Source organism: Poromitra crassiceps (assembly GCF_964638095.1).
Source record: "Poromitra crassiceps genome assembly, chromosome: 22".
Taxonomy (NCBI): domain Eukaryota; kingdom Metazoa; phylum Chordata; class Actinopteri; order Beryciformes; family Melamphaidae; genus Poromitra; species Poromitra crassiceps.
In genome coordinates this window covers 5,475,970-5,490,258 of record NC_139647.1, presented here as the reverse complement: position 1 = coordinate 5,490,258, position 14,289 = coordinate 5,475,970, and the positions used below count along the sequence as shown (strand labels likewise).

At 43.6% G+C, this 14,289-nt stretch overlaps 1 protein-coding gene across 1 annotated transcript in view; it reads right to left on the bottom strand.

Moving 5' to 3' along the window:
• The window catches only part of mcph1 (microcephalin 1), a gene marked incomplete at its 5' end in the record, with an annotated part of 54,365 nt that overhangs the window by 30,556 nt on the left and 9,520 nt on the right, over nt 1–14,289 (bottom strand). Inside the window, 4 exons of the mRNA XM_083658208.1 lie at nt 5,980–6,057; nt 6,989–7,151; nt 7,346–7,383; nt 11,830–11,942. Coding sequence (XP_083514334.1) covers nt 5,980–6,057; nt 6,989–7,151; nt 7,346–7,383; nt 11,830–11,942 — 392 coding nt within the window. The remainder of the gene's footprint in view (nt 1–5,979; nt 6,058–6,988; nt 7,152–7,345; nt 7,384–11,829; nt 11,943–14,289) is intronic.

Here is a 14,289-nt window from a genome sequence, read left to right as displayed (position 1 = left end):
CAAATGGGGGTCCGTTGTCTAATTTGTATCAGTGAAAAGGTGACATGAAAAGGTTTGAGAACCACTGCCATAGACAACTCCAAGTACAGTGATTATATGAAGTAATAATAGCGAGCCAACGACAGGGGAGATGTCAAGAGTTTAAAAAAAAAGGTCTATCGCAGAATATATTTAGTCAAGACAATGGTACAACAAACAGTTACATAAACAAAACAAACAAAAAATAATTGGCTTGCTCTGCTGAATGCCTCAAATGTAAATGCAATTGTAAAATACCACATTCTTCTATTAAGCGAACATATTTTCTTTCTCACAGAGGATGTATACATTTGATGTTTAATTTATATGTAGATTCAAAGGTTGATGTTTGACATTATGTGTACTGTACAGTATGATACTGATTTTTGCATTTTGACATCACTCAAATATTTCATCCTGAATGCGAGTACCTGTCTACACTTTTAGACTTTCCATTACCATCTACTGTACATACCGTAATTATACAGTCCTTTCCCCCATGCTGATATGTAACAATTATTTCTTGAATTATTGTTGTATTTTTATTTATGTTAAGCCAATGTTGTTTTGACACTCCAACAATTACATTTTACGCCAAGGATTTGAAACTTGAGGTCATTGAATTTTTCACCGATAAACACCAAGCTGAGCAGGTTCTCTATCAAAGTGTTCCACGCAAAGCTCTGCCAACTATAGGACCAATCAGCGTGTCGACAACAACAAAGCACTTCCGGGTGGCACTGCAGCAGTTAACTAGTATGAGTTGTGCCAAACAAACGTTAATATCTCAAAAACTATACATCACATCGCTTATATTATATTATATGGGGCGGCTGTAGCTCAGGAGGTAGAGCGGGTCGTCACTAATCGCTTTGGATGAAAGAGGTCGGTGGTTCGATTCCCGGCTCCTCCGGTCCGCATGTCGAAGTGTCCTTGGGCAAGATACTGAACCCCAAAATTGCTCCTGATGGTGTGCCAGCACCCTGCGTGGTAACCTGCCGCCATGGATAAAAGCGCTATATAAATGCAGGCCATTTACCATTTATATTTTTGACTTTGTGAGTGAGAGCAGAAGTAGCTCAAAGGGGTCTGATGTTTCATAATACCTGTATGTAGTGTTAAAGTTGTGTGAACTGTCGCAGTTTTGTGTGGATTTAGCAAAAAGTACAGCCTGCTAGACAGCTAGAGTGAGACACACTCAAGGTTGGTCCCATTATAAAGGCTGCAAAAGCATCAAACATAAACTGTGATTTCTCAAACAGTACAAAAGATCAATTCAAGCTGATTTAATTGGATAGAGCCCTAAAAGCGGTGATTCATTTCAAGTTTAAATAGGGTGTCTAGCTTAAAGTACTGTATGAAGGAGCTATGAAGGAGAATGTATCAACCCAAATAGCCCAGCACCAGAAGTTAGTAGTACCGAAACTTCTCCAGTTAAACGATACCTGCATTCCATCTTTTTTTGTACACAGATCTAGAAAAAAAATACTATTTGTATGGTTTTGCTCGCAGCCAATCACCTCAAGCATTGTTCGATTCAATGTGACATGTGATTGGCCCGCTGTCGGAGCAGCTACCAACCATACAGTCTGTGGTGGTGAGGTTGACGAAGTTGGCAGTTCAGCGGGCCGAGGTGCCAGCAAGACACTCAAAAGTAAGCCTTCAAAAGGTACTGAACGAAAGACTCTATTCATAGCTTTCAAGGGGCGTTACGTGCTGCCGGGAACGCCCACCTGACGGTCAAAAAAAAAACTTGTTCATTCTGCTGCCCGCCGAGTCGACTAGTTTCTCACGCTGTTTGTTTTAGAGCTGCACGCTTTGCATATTAAGGACACGTCAATTGACACGCAGCCGCCCCGTGAAGTACTGTTTGAGCGGACGACAGCCCAGGCATCACTTTTTAGCAATAGTCTCACTAATCCCACAGTGGTTTACCTGCTTTTGAGATCTGCAAAAAATAGTTTGCTTCTGTCTCACCCGTTCTCCCTCTCTCTTCACACGCGACGAGGGCTGGGCTCCACAACATTATAAAAACGAGTCCGCACTCCGCACGCAGTCTCTTGTTGTGAAACAATTTCTCCGAACTGCCATGTGTTGGACAGTAACGTTAACGATAGTTCGGTTTGTTTGAAGTGCCCAAAACGTGTAGTTTGTTTAGATATCGTTCTTTTTCAACGCTTGATAGATGGTCTAAATATTCCTGACTGGAAACTGGTGGAAAAAAGACCGCTTTTTGCTGCAGCTGCGTCTGGAGTGTTCAGCGCCATTGATGTTTTGAGTTTTGACCGCCAGAAGGGGCGTTCCTTGTACTTACGTAACGCCCCTTGAAAGCTATGAATTGGTACAGTATTGGTATCGCTATCATTTTAAGGGTAGGGTTATTGGTACATGTATGGTAAAGCAATTCTTTTAAACGATACCCAGCCCTACACTGCTCTCAACTGGGCAGAATGCTTCAGATTTAAACCTTCACTCAAAGACTATTTTTTGCTCCAAGAGATGGTACTTTCAGTCTTTTTCCTGCACCTACTATCAGAAACACAAAATGCCACAAACTGACTTGCGACTTGACTTTTTGGTCAATAATCACAGTATCACTACAAAATGCAAGCCTAGTTCCCAAATCCTGGGAAAACTGATAGATAGCAGCAATTTTAAAGCTATAAGCTTAGCTATATAAGCTTAATAATCAAAATGTTGAATCTGTTCCGAGCTTAAAACACACAACGTTGAGAGAGCCTAGCAAAATGTGTATGTCAGAATGATTTGTTCTTTCAAGGGCTCAGTCTTTTAGATACATCTTTCCATCAATTCACATCACGTCTGTCGACACACTTTTAAGTTGGTTGTGATTGATATGCGTGAGATGGAAAATGGAAAATGCACTGAGAAAATGGCTCTCTGTTTGACATCTGTTTCTATCACTGACAACAGCTGCTGAAGGCAATGTGACTGTTGGAGTCAGTGCATCATACAGAGCAGAGTGACTGAAGAGCAGAGGGAAGCATGCACTTTACAAAACGCTCAATAGTTATATAGCACTATAGTTAAATGCGTGTGGAGCACTGGGGAAATACAACATATTTGGTCTGTCACAACAAGAAAATGTCATTTCAAGAGGAAACCATCTCCATCAAAACCCCCATGTCTCCCCTCACAGAGGCAGGAGAGGACATGTCTCCCCTCACAGAGACAGGAGAGGACATGTCTCCCCTCACAGAGACAGGAGAAGACATGTCTCCCCTCACAGAGGCAGGAGAGGACATGTCTCCCCTCACAGAGGCAGGAGAGGACATGTCTCCCCTCACAGAGACACAGAGGCAGGAGAGGACATGTCACCCCTCACAGAGACAGGAGAGGACATGTCTCCCCTCACAGAGACACAGAGGCAGGAGAGGACATGTCTCCCCTCACAGAGTCAGGGGAGGACATGTCTCCCCTCACAGAGGCAGGAGAGGACATGTCTCCCCTCACAGAGACAGGAGAGGACATGTCTCCCCTCACAGAGACAGGAGAGGACATGTCTCCCCTCACAGAGACAGGAGAGGACATGTCTCCCCTCACAGAGTCAGGAGAGGACAGAGACAGGAGAAGACATGTCTCCCCTCACAGAGACAGGAGAGGACATGTCTCCCCTCACAGAGACAGGAGAGGACATGTCTCCCCTCACAGAGTCAGGAGAGGACAGAGACAGGAGAAGACATGTCTCCCCTCACAGAGACAGGAGAGGACATGTCTCCCCTCACAGAGACAGGAGAGGACATGTCTCCCCTCACAGAGTCAGGAGAGGACAGAGACAGGAGAAGACATGTCTCCCCTCACAGAGACAGGAGAGGACATGTCTCCCCTCACAGAGACAGGAGAGGACATGTCTTCCCTCACAGAGACAGGAGAGGACATGTCTCCATGTCCCCTCACAGAGGCAGGAGAGGACATGTCTCCCCTCACAGAGGCAGGAGAGGACATGTCTCCCCTCACAGAGTCAGGAGAGGACAGAGACATGTCTCCCCTCACAGAGACAGGAGAGGACATGTCTCCCCTCACAGAGTCAGGAGAGGACAGAGACATGTCTCCCTCACAGAGACAGGAGAGGACATGTCTCCCCTCACAGAGACAGGAGAGGACATGTCTCCATGTCCCCTCACAGAGGCAGGAGAGGACATGTCTCCCCTCACAGAGGCAGGAGAGGACATGTCTCCCCTCACAGAGTCAGGAGAGGACAGAGACATGTCTCCCTCACAGAGACAGGAGAGGACATGTCTCCCCTCACAGAGACAGGAGAGGACATGTCTCCCCTCACAGAGACAGGAGAGGACATGTCTCCCCTCACAGAGTCAGGAGAGGACAGAGACATGTCTCCCCTCACAGAGGCAGGAGAGGACATGTCTCCCCTCACAGAGGCAGGAGAGGACATGTCTCCCCTCACAGAGACAGGAGAGGACATGTCTCCCCTCACAGAGACAGGAGAAGACATGTCTCCCCTCACAGAGACAGGAGAGGACATGTCTCCCCTCACAGAGACAGGAGAGGACATGTCTCCCCTCACAGAGACAGGAGAGGACATGTCTCCCCTCACAGAGACAGGAGAGGACATGTCTCCCCTCACAGAGACAGGAGAGGACATGTCTCCCCTCACAGAGTCAGGAGAGGACAGACAGGAGAAGACATGTCTCCCCTCACAGAGACAGGAGAGGACATGTCTCCCCTCACAGAGACAGGAGAGGACATGTCTCCCCTCACAGAGTCAGGAGAGGACAGAGACAGGAGAAGACATGTCTCCCCTCACAGAGACAGGAGAGGACATGTCTCCCCTCACAGAGACAGGAGAAGACATGTCTCCCCTCACAGAGACAGGAGAAGACATGTCTCCCCTCACAGAGACAGGAGAGGACATGTCTTCCCTCACAGAGACAGGAGAGGACATGTCTCCATGTCCCCTCACAGAGGCAGGAGAGGACATGTCTCCCCTCACAGAGGCAGGAGAGGACATGTCTCCCCTCACAGAGTCAGGAGAGGACAGAGACATGTCTCCCCTCACAGAGACAGGAGAGGACATGTCTCCCCTCACAGAGTCAGGAGAGGACAGAGACATGTCTCCCTCACAGAGACAGGAGAGGACAGAGACATGTCTCCCTCACAAAGACAGGAGAGGACATGTCTCCCCTCACAGAGACAGGAGAGGACATGTCTCCCCTCACAGAGACAGGAGAGGACATGTCTCCCCTCACAGAGACAGGAGAGGACATGTCTCCCCTCACAGAGACAGGAGAGGACATGTCTCCCCTCACAGAGTCAGGAGAGGACAGAGACATGTCTCCCCTCACAGAGGCAGGAGAGGACATGTCTCCCCTCACAGAGGCAGGAGAGGACATGTCTCCCCTCACAGAGACAGGAGAGGACATATCTCCCCTCACAAAGACAGGAGAGGACATGTCTCCCCTCACAGAGACAGGAGAAGACATGTCTCCCCTCACAGAGACAGGAGAGGACATGTCTCCCCTCACAGAGACAGGAGAGGACATGTCTCCCCTCACAGAGACAGGAGAGGACATGTCTCCCCTCACAGAGACAGGAGAGGACATGTCTCCCCTCACAGAGACAGGAGAGGACATGTCTCCCCTCACAGAGTCAGGAGAGGACATGTCTCCCCTCACAGAGACAGGAGAGGACAGTGACTCATAAATGACGAGGACAGGAAGAGGCAACATCCACATTTCACACAGGACGCTTGAGGAAAAACAGGCAGACCGAACATGAATGACGGGCAATAAAAATGAGCAGGTTTCCGACGCGCTTCCTCTGCTTTGCCATTGTGGCCTTTATTAGCTCGAGGTGTCAGACTGGAGGGCAGCAATCAAGATTTAGAAAATAAATTAATCAAATTGAATATTATAAATGATAAAAATGCATGTAATCAATGTGTTGTGATACTGAGACAAGTCTCCAGGCACTGGTACTCACAGGTGCTGCAGGGAACTGCTCTGAAAGTTCATATGGTTCCTCTGGAATCCACTGCCTTTGCTCCAAACACCAAAGAATCTATCCAGGGGACATGAGCAATGTTGTACAATGTTCTTTTCTGTTTGAAAAACAGTATAAAAGACACGGACATGACAATGCCCATTAGGACGGCTGCTGCTGGATCAAAAAAGTCCCTTAGAAATCGTTGAAAGAGAATCCAAAGAGTTCTTTGATGTGCGGATTCTCTTTCAATTATTTCTAGCGGGGACACTTTTCTCATCCATTTTTAATGACTGTAATACAGCGCTAAATCTCAAGAATGTGCGGCCCACATCCGACCGTAAACAATACAGAGGTCAAATAATGCACTTTCAGAGCAATTTTTATTTTAACCATAAGGAGCACCACACAAAAATCTGAAATAAATTGTTTTTGAGGGCTGTCTGCAATAGGCTAATTTACAAATAATTGATTACAAATTAAATAACGGTATCAGTCATCAATGGAGAAATGCATTCTCATACATTATATATGTATGTATCTATTTGAGGGACAATGCACATTAATGAACATGACTGTAAATGCACAAGTGTTAGCCAGATGGCTAACTTTGAACTGCTGTCCCTTGGAACTCCAGTTAGAATTGCCAGTGCTTCACACACACTGACAGGAGTATTATGTCTTGGATGGTGGGAGGAAACTGGAGCACCCGGAGGAAACCCACACAAACACGGGGAGAACGTGCAAACTCCACACAGAAAGGACCTGGGACGGACCGGGGTTCGAACCCGGGACCTTCTTTCTGTGAGGCAGCAGCGCTAACCACTGAGCCACCGCGCTAAATAATAACAATAATAATATACCCCCACCCCACACACACACACAAAGATCGTAATGTTTGGCAAATGATTTGGCGGCCCACTTGCAATACCGTCGCGAGCCACAGCTTGGGAATGGCTGCTGTAATATAATGTGGAGCTTTTTAAAACGTACACATTGAACGACATACCCATTCAAAAGAGAGGATCCAGCAGCCACGAGCGATGCCCAACAGGATGTTGAGGGTGCGCTTAGGAGCCCCGGACACCACGTGAGTCGTGCTGTCGCACACCTGGTCCACGATGAAGAAGCCACCCAGTGCGCTCACCACCTGAGTCACTGTGTGCTGCTTCCTAGAAGTGACCAAGAACAAGGCAACAAAGATGATTCGACAAGACGAAGCGAAGATCTATTTTTTGGCCAACTTGCTTTACGAATGCCGACCACCTCGCACGGAAAGTATGAACAAGCTATGGTCTATGAAATGGATGGTGATATTAATATAAGGTGTTTTGCTTCAGGCATTTTGAATGTCTCGGGTACTTACTCGGTGGACATACTCGTCATGACCAATGTTCTCATGCTCTGAAACAAAGACGGACACAAAAAAAAGCTCACGTTATTAAAAACACCACCACCACTGTGTTCAAACTCAAGTTCAGACAACTTGATCAGATCTTGGGGACAGTTTAAACATGATTTGCATTTGTCAACAACTTTCGCCAGAAGCTAGAAGTGAGAGAACCCAGACTGAAATGCACGAAGCCATCAATTACAGTGAGATATTTGTCTATTGTCAGTGATATTTGTTCTACAGTACAACTCACTATCCGTGGAGCAACTCCACCGAGTGTTGATAAAACCAACCATTTTGCTCCTGGATTTCTTGGTTTGGGATCAAAGGAGCAGGAGTCATAAAACATAACATAACAAGAATGACAATCTGTGTTACAACAAATCGTCCCTTTAGTGGCCGTTCACACCATACGCCGAAGTCACGCTGAAACCACGCAGTTTCATTTCGGCGTCCTTGTTAACAGGTGAGAGCGTTCACACCAGCCGCACACCACGCCACACGGAAGCCGCGCCAAAGCCGCGCCGAAGCGATCGTTCAGGATTCAGTCCTATTTTCCAGGCGTGACGCGTGAAGCTGCCAGGCATGAATTCAATGGGAGTTGTGGGGGCGGGTTCAAGGCGCTGAGAGGAGGCGCTGAGAAGAAAAGAGAAGGCTTCTTGTGTGAACGGTTAAGCGTCGGTTCAGCTTGAGCCTGCCTCAAGCTTTAGTTCTGCCTATGCTCTGCCTATTGTGTGAACATGATGACCTTAAAGTAGCCTTGATAATACAGCGTTATATAGAAATGGTGCACAAACATGTATTATAATATATCATCCATATACGTATATCCTTGGAACTGTAGCGGATTACAATTCTTTTGAATTGAACAGGTTTGTTTAACAGTTGTCGAACGACGCAGCACTGGACAGGTAAAAGCAAAGTGACTCAATAATAATAATACTACATAGGTTTTAAATAGCGCTTTTCTGGGGAACTCAAAGACGCTTTACAATACATAGAAAAGTAATACAGTAAACAAAACTAAATAACAAGAACGAAAACAAATACAAATCAATAGATTGCAGAGATGGAATGGTGGTTAGTCATACTGCAGGCTGTGCACTTTCAACAACCCCTGCCGGATCTACGCAAGCTTAGAGAGCAGAAAGGAAATGAAACCAAGGCCACAAGCAGAGAAAAACACATTGAAACAGAACTGTAACTTTGTATTCCGGCGGCTGTGCTTCATACAGCTCATGTACACTTTGGCCCCAATAACACAGCAGAGCATCACTAGCACTAGTAGCACCTGAGCAGCAGTCACACACACAGGGCCACCAGGTCAATTCAATTAAATTCCAACTTTATTTCAGACCGAGGGAGATCCATAATATAAAAAAAAAAAAAAAAAGCAGTACAATAAATAGTAAGTGTTGATAACAGCACACAGGTCCTTTCCTCTTACAAAATCTCTCTCTCTCTCTCTCTCTCTCTCTCTCTCTCTCTCTCTCTCTCTCTCTCTCTCTCTCTCTCTCTCTCTCTCTCTCTCTCTCTCTCTCTCTCTCTCTCTCTCTCTCTCTCTCTCTCTCTCTCTCTCTCTCTCTCTCTCTCTCTCTCTCGAACACCACACAATTATTATCCCACCGTGATAAGTAAATTGGGCAGCCATTGTTGTTGCCATCATTGCTATTCCACTGCTGTCATCACACAAAAGGTTTCTTTCCATCAGGGGAGATCTTTCGGTCTGCCAATGTGCAATGTTGGGCGAGTGCTGAAAAGAGACTGGGATAAGCTGCTCATTTTCTGCTGCTTCAAAACAAAACAAAAGTCCAAAAACCAAAAATATAGACTACTATTCTGGAGGTTCCTCAATATATTATTATATCAATATTGTGATATGAGACTAGATGTCGTCTGGGACATGGTAATATCATGGTAATATCATGATCCCTACTATATTGTCGCAATATTGATATCGAGGTTTTTGGTCACCTTATCTCTATCTCGTGCAATGGCCATGTTCTGTCAGAAGCAGAAGCAGGCAGGCATTAAAGAAGGAGTGTAAGGAGTCTTTCTACAAACAGCTGGTGTGTGAACCATCTGAGCACCAACAACATCATCACATGAAGGACATTATTTCGTGTATGACAGGGCTCCTCCATGGCTGCTATTGAGGACGGAAGGTTTCCACAACGGACGCAACATCTTTTGGCCAAATAAAATCTCCTCTCCAACCACCGACTGTACAAGAACACGGGTAGCCACAATATCACCAAAGAAATCACACGCAAACGTTTGAGGAGGCTGGGCCATGTGCTAAGAACGGAGCAGAACCGGACCCCACCAGGCAAAGGAAAACCCGGAAGGCCCAAAACCACCTGGCACAACGACGACAGAGGAGCTGAACAAAGATGGACCTGTCATGGGGAGATGAGATGGAGAGAGCTCATCACAGCCTTATGTCCCATAGGGGATGAAGAGAGACGATGTTGTTTGTAATTCAGTAAGAGAACGATTCAGCGTGTTAATTCAATTCGTTTCTCAATTCAAGTGGTTTGTTTGTAGGAATTTCATATTGGGAATGACATCATGAGTACTGTATTTACTTGGATGTTTCATGTGTACGGACACGGCCTAATCTGCACCTTTTCCCACGCAACACCTCATCATCTCAAGTATCACACAACTTGCCGGTGTTTGTTTACCATCAGCATTTTCAAAAATTGGTGAGGCATGAAGGTGCCACTTCCCAGTAGCGATCTCAGAAATGTCCCACTTTACCAGCACTGCCTCCACCTGCTATAAGAGCAGGATATTAGCCCTGTACACATTTAAAACAACGTGTTTTCTTATTATCGATAAGCACACACCACTCAAAAAATGCTGCCGTCGTGTGAAGAAATGTTCGGCTAATGGCTACCTCATAGTTGTCACCAGTGTTGGGGGTAACTCATTACAAAAGTAACATATTACATGTAATATATTACTTTTAGCAGTAACTCAGTAATATAACTTATTACTTATAGGATTTCAGTAATATTATTATACCAGTCACTTTGTCAAGTAACTCAAGTTACAAATTGAATTAAAAAAAAATGTAATCAAAGCACATATTTAAAAAAAGATACATTCATTTCCTAATCAAACTGTGTATTTTTATGCAAATAACCACAATAACAAAGGAAAAGAATAACATTTAGAATTTTGGATTGTTTACACTGTGACTTGAAGGCGGTTGAAATTAATTTTCGGGATGTTCCGGGGCGGCGATGTCATTCTGCTGCTGCTGTTGTTTTGGTGAAAGCAATGCAAACGTATTACGTACGTGTAATAAGTAATGAGTTACTCCACACAGACAGTAATATTGTAAAGTAACTTATTACTTTCAAATGAAAGTAACTCGTAATATGTAGTATATTAGATTTTGAAAGTAACTTGCCCTACACTGGTTGTCACTGCTATTATCATCACGAGGGAACCGAGAGAAGAGATAGAATCTCTTTCTGCAACACGGCTCACAAGAGAGCCAACTCAAAACAGATTTCCTATGGGAGCTGAAACTAGGCTTTTTTTTCAGCTACAGTTTTGAGGTTAAGAGTACAAAGAAAACACGGCCCAGGTGCATTTCACAAGCAAGGAAGTTGTACAACATGGAGGCAAAACACAGGAAACCCCGAGGACTAGACAGAACCTCTCGGGTAGCTGCCTCAAACGCCTACAGCTAGGGAAGTGTGTGAACTTAGCGGAGGAAATGCTTAAAAAAGGAATGATGACATACAACAGGAAAAACACTGCAATGTTCAGTTTACTTCCGATACCTCCTCCTGCATCGCAGAAATCCATGATTATGTCAGGATTTATCAGAAGCCCAGAGCGTGAGTATTTCCAGTATCTATGTAATTCTAATGAGTATACTCATTAGAATTACTTTGTAAAGTTGGATGTGTTCAAACAGGCCTTTGAAATGGCATAGTTTGCATGATGATGAATGCAGTAAGTGCACTCGTGCTTAAAAAAAAGATAAATACAGTGTATATATACAGTGTATATATACACTGTATATATACAGTGTATATATACAGTGTATACTGTACTGTAACGGTGTAAAAACAAGCACAAATTCACAATATCTGCTACCACATACGCAAATTTCCTAAATGTAGGACGGCAGGCCGGGGTCAGCCCACCCTGCAGGACGGCAGGGGTCAGCCCACCCTACTCTTCCTCTGCCTGAGGCATTTGGAAATGTTCCTTTCAGCCAACTGGCATGAACACAAACTCACAGCTTTAGGTAAACTGTGGACACCAAAGGGGGGCGAACTTTTTGTGGAGCGCCAGAGCGACCAATAGAGACGCTGAGACAGAGCGACCTATAGAGACGGTCAAGGATCCTTACATCCCAAGGACCTGTGGGAACCCTGTAAACAATAGCAAAATAGAAAACGATTGAAAAATAAAATTCATATTACGGTTACCTTTGCTTTGTCCATTCTCTTAACATTCAAATTGACTTGGTTATTCTGGTCTTCAGAAGAAAGGGTCCCAGTGGAACCAGCTGCAGCAACATGTTCACTTCCTTCACCTACAACTGAATCAATGATATGAATGTTTCAAAACAACATGGAGAAACATGTCAGTCAAGCAGTCATACGGCAGGTGCTGTTGTGTCATGCTCATTCATGTGCATCCGTGTCCTAGCTGCACCTGGCATAAACTGTAACTCTTAGCGTTTGTTTTAGGTTGCTTGGTGTGTCAGATGGGTGGAGTTTTCCAGAGTCAGGAGGACAGATGCTATCAGGTAACCTGTCAACTAGTAAACTAAACCCATAAGTGTCAATTAATTGACTTCTAAATACCTTATTTTAATAATCTAAAGTTTCTGGCACTCTGTACTGAACATTATAGCAAATGGTACCTCGAAAAGAAATGAGACAACCCTCAAAATGACTGATGACATGTCATTCAAGAAAACACATGTCCTGAAATTATTAAATTATGTAGCACATTAATCACATTTAAAAGACACTATAAAAACTATATAATTTCTCGTTATAGTGTGGAAAATTAAGTTTACTGATTATTATTAATATATAATAATATATATAATGTAATAATTATATTATCATTATTAGATTATTATTTTTGGATTGTGCGTTGTGTGCTTTTCTTCATTTCGTTGTTATGGGAAATTTAAGTTTACTGATGTGATTGATTTCAAATCTTGTGCTTTGCTCTTTTTTATTTCTTATTTATTTGTTGTGAGAATCATATAATTGTAAGGTAAAAGGGGTAGGTCAGTATAAGCTTTGCTTCTACCTACACCCTTTCGGTTACGCAGGCTGAGAAATCAGTCTTTTACATGTACCGAAATAAACTTATTCATTCATTCATTCAAAACTGAACTTTTAGGCAAGTCAAGTTCTTGGTTGAGAAAATGACAGCAGTCTGGATCCTCTTATCCGTTAGATATACTGAATGGTGCACTCACATAATGATATTGTGCTCGAAAATAGAATACTGTGTTGTGTTTAAGAATGAAACTCTTTATATGCTACCAACAACCTGACCCAGCTTCAAGATAGAATGAGACTATTCAGTAAAAAGAGAAATATCCTTTTATTTGGAATTAAACATCAGATGCATTAAAATATCTCATTATTTTTCATTAATCAAGTTTATCAGGATGTGCACACCCATAATACAAAATATTGTGTATATGCCGGTACAAAAATTCCAATATAAACAAACATTATTTAGCCTAGTACTGTATATGTAAAAAATAATAATAATTAATGAGTAGAACCTAGTATCTGATTATTGAAGTTGCGGCACTGAATTTATGATTACCTTATATAACTTGTGGTCCCTTACAGCAATGGTTTTATCAGTCCTGAGCCCAGTTGCACAAAGCACCTTAGGTTAAGATGTCCCTTAGAGTCAGAGTTAAGGTGTCCATAAAATAGAATCGGCTGCACAAAACACCCTTAAATCCTCTCCATAAGGTTAAACATTTGAAGGAAAACATATGAACCTAAGGTCCTCAGGCTTTGTGTTTTACCTGGGAGTTCATCACATTCACCTGGAACAATGTGGCTGAATGAGACCTGGGACAGGGGCAATGTGATCATCTCCCAGGTAAAACAGACAAGTAGCGGGGAGAAGTGTTTTTTGTTGCATATGCCATATGTAGGGCTGCACGATTATGGTCAAAATTATAATCACGATTATTTTTGATCAATATTGAGATCTTGATTATTTAACACGATTAATCGTTGACTTTGGGAACAGCATGCATTTATTGAACTTAAAATGGAAAAAAATTAACACCGGATTTATTTGAACTGTCAACTTCTACCGAGGAAGGTTTGAAAATAAAACGGACATACTCGCACTTGACTCGCCTGGAGCTGAAACTAAACGCACCTCAGCGTGTTTGGACTTTGGAGGAGTGGCGGAGCGCAATGGGAGTACACCGTGGCGAGGGAAAGGGATGCGCTGGATTTGCAACACAAGACAAAACGAGAGCAACATGGCTAAACCGAATGCGGGACGTTTTATTTTGAATTTTATGAATTGTGTAGCCTATAGCCATAACGCCATGCAGCAATGTTCTGAAAACTCTAGTTTGTTAATGTTTATTCTCTTGATGCTTTACATAGCAATAACATGCAAAATTCCCCATGGTGTGTGCAGCTGCTCCTATGAGATAAATCCTCAGCTTGCTTAACATGCAAAAAGCACACTATTGACTAGCTCCAAGAGAAGAAGTAAATCAATTCCTCTAACCTTCCTCTGAGATGGGGGAAATAAATTACCACATGTATTTTCTTAATCTTCTAAACACCCTCAAACGGTGACAAATCAACACCCAATAGGCCTGTCACCACAGCAAGCAGGAGTGGAATGCCATGTGCTCTTTACTCGTTATGCTATTT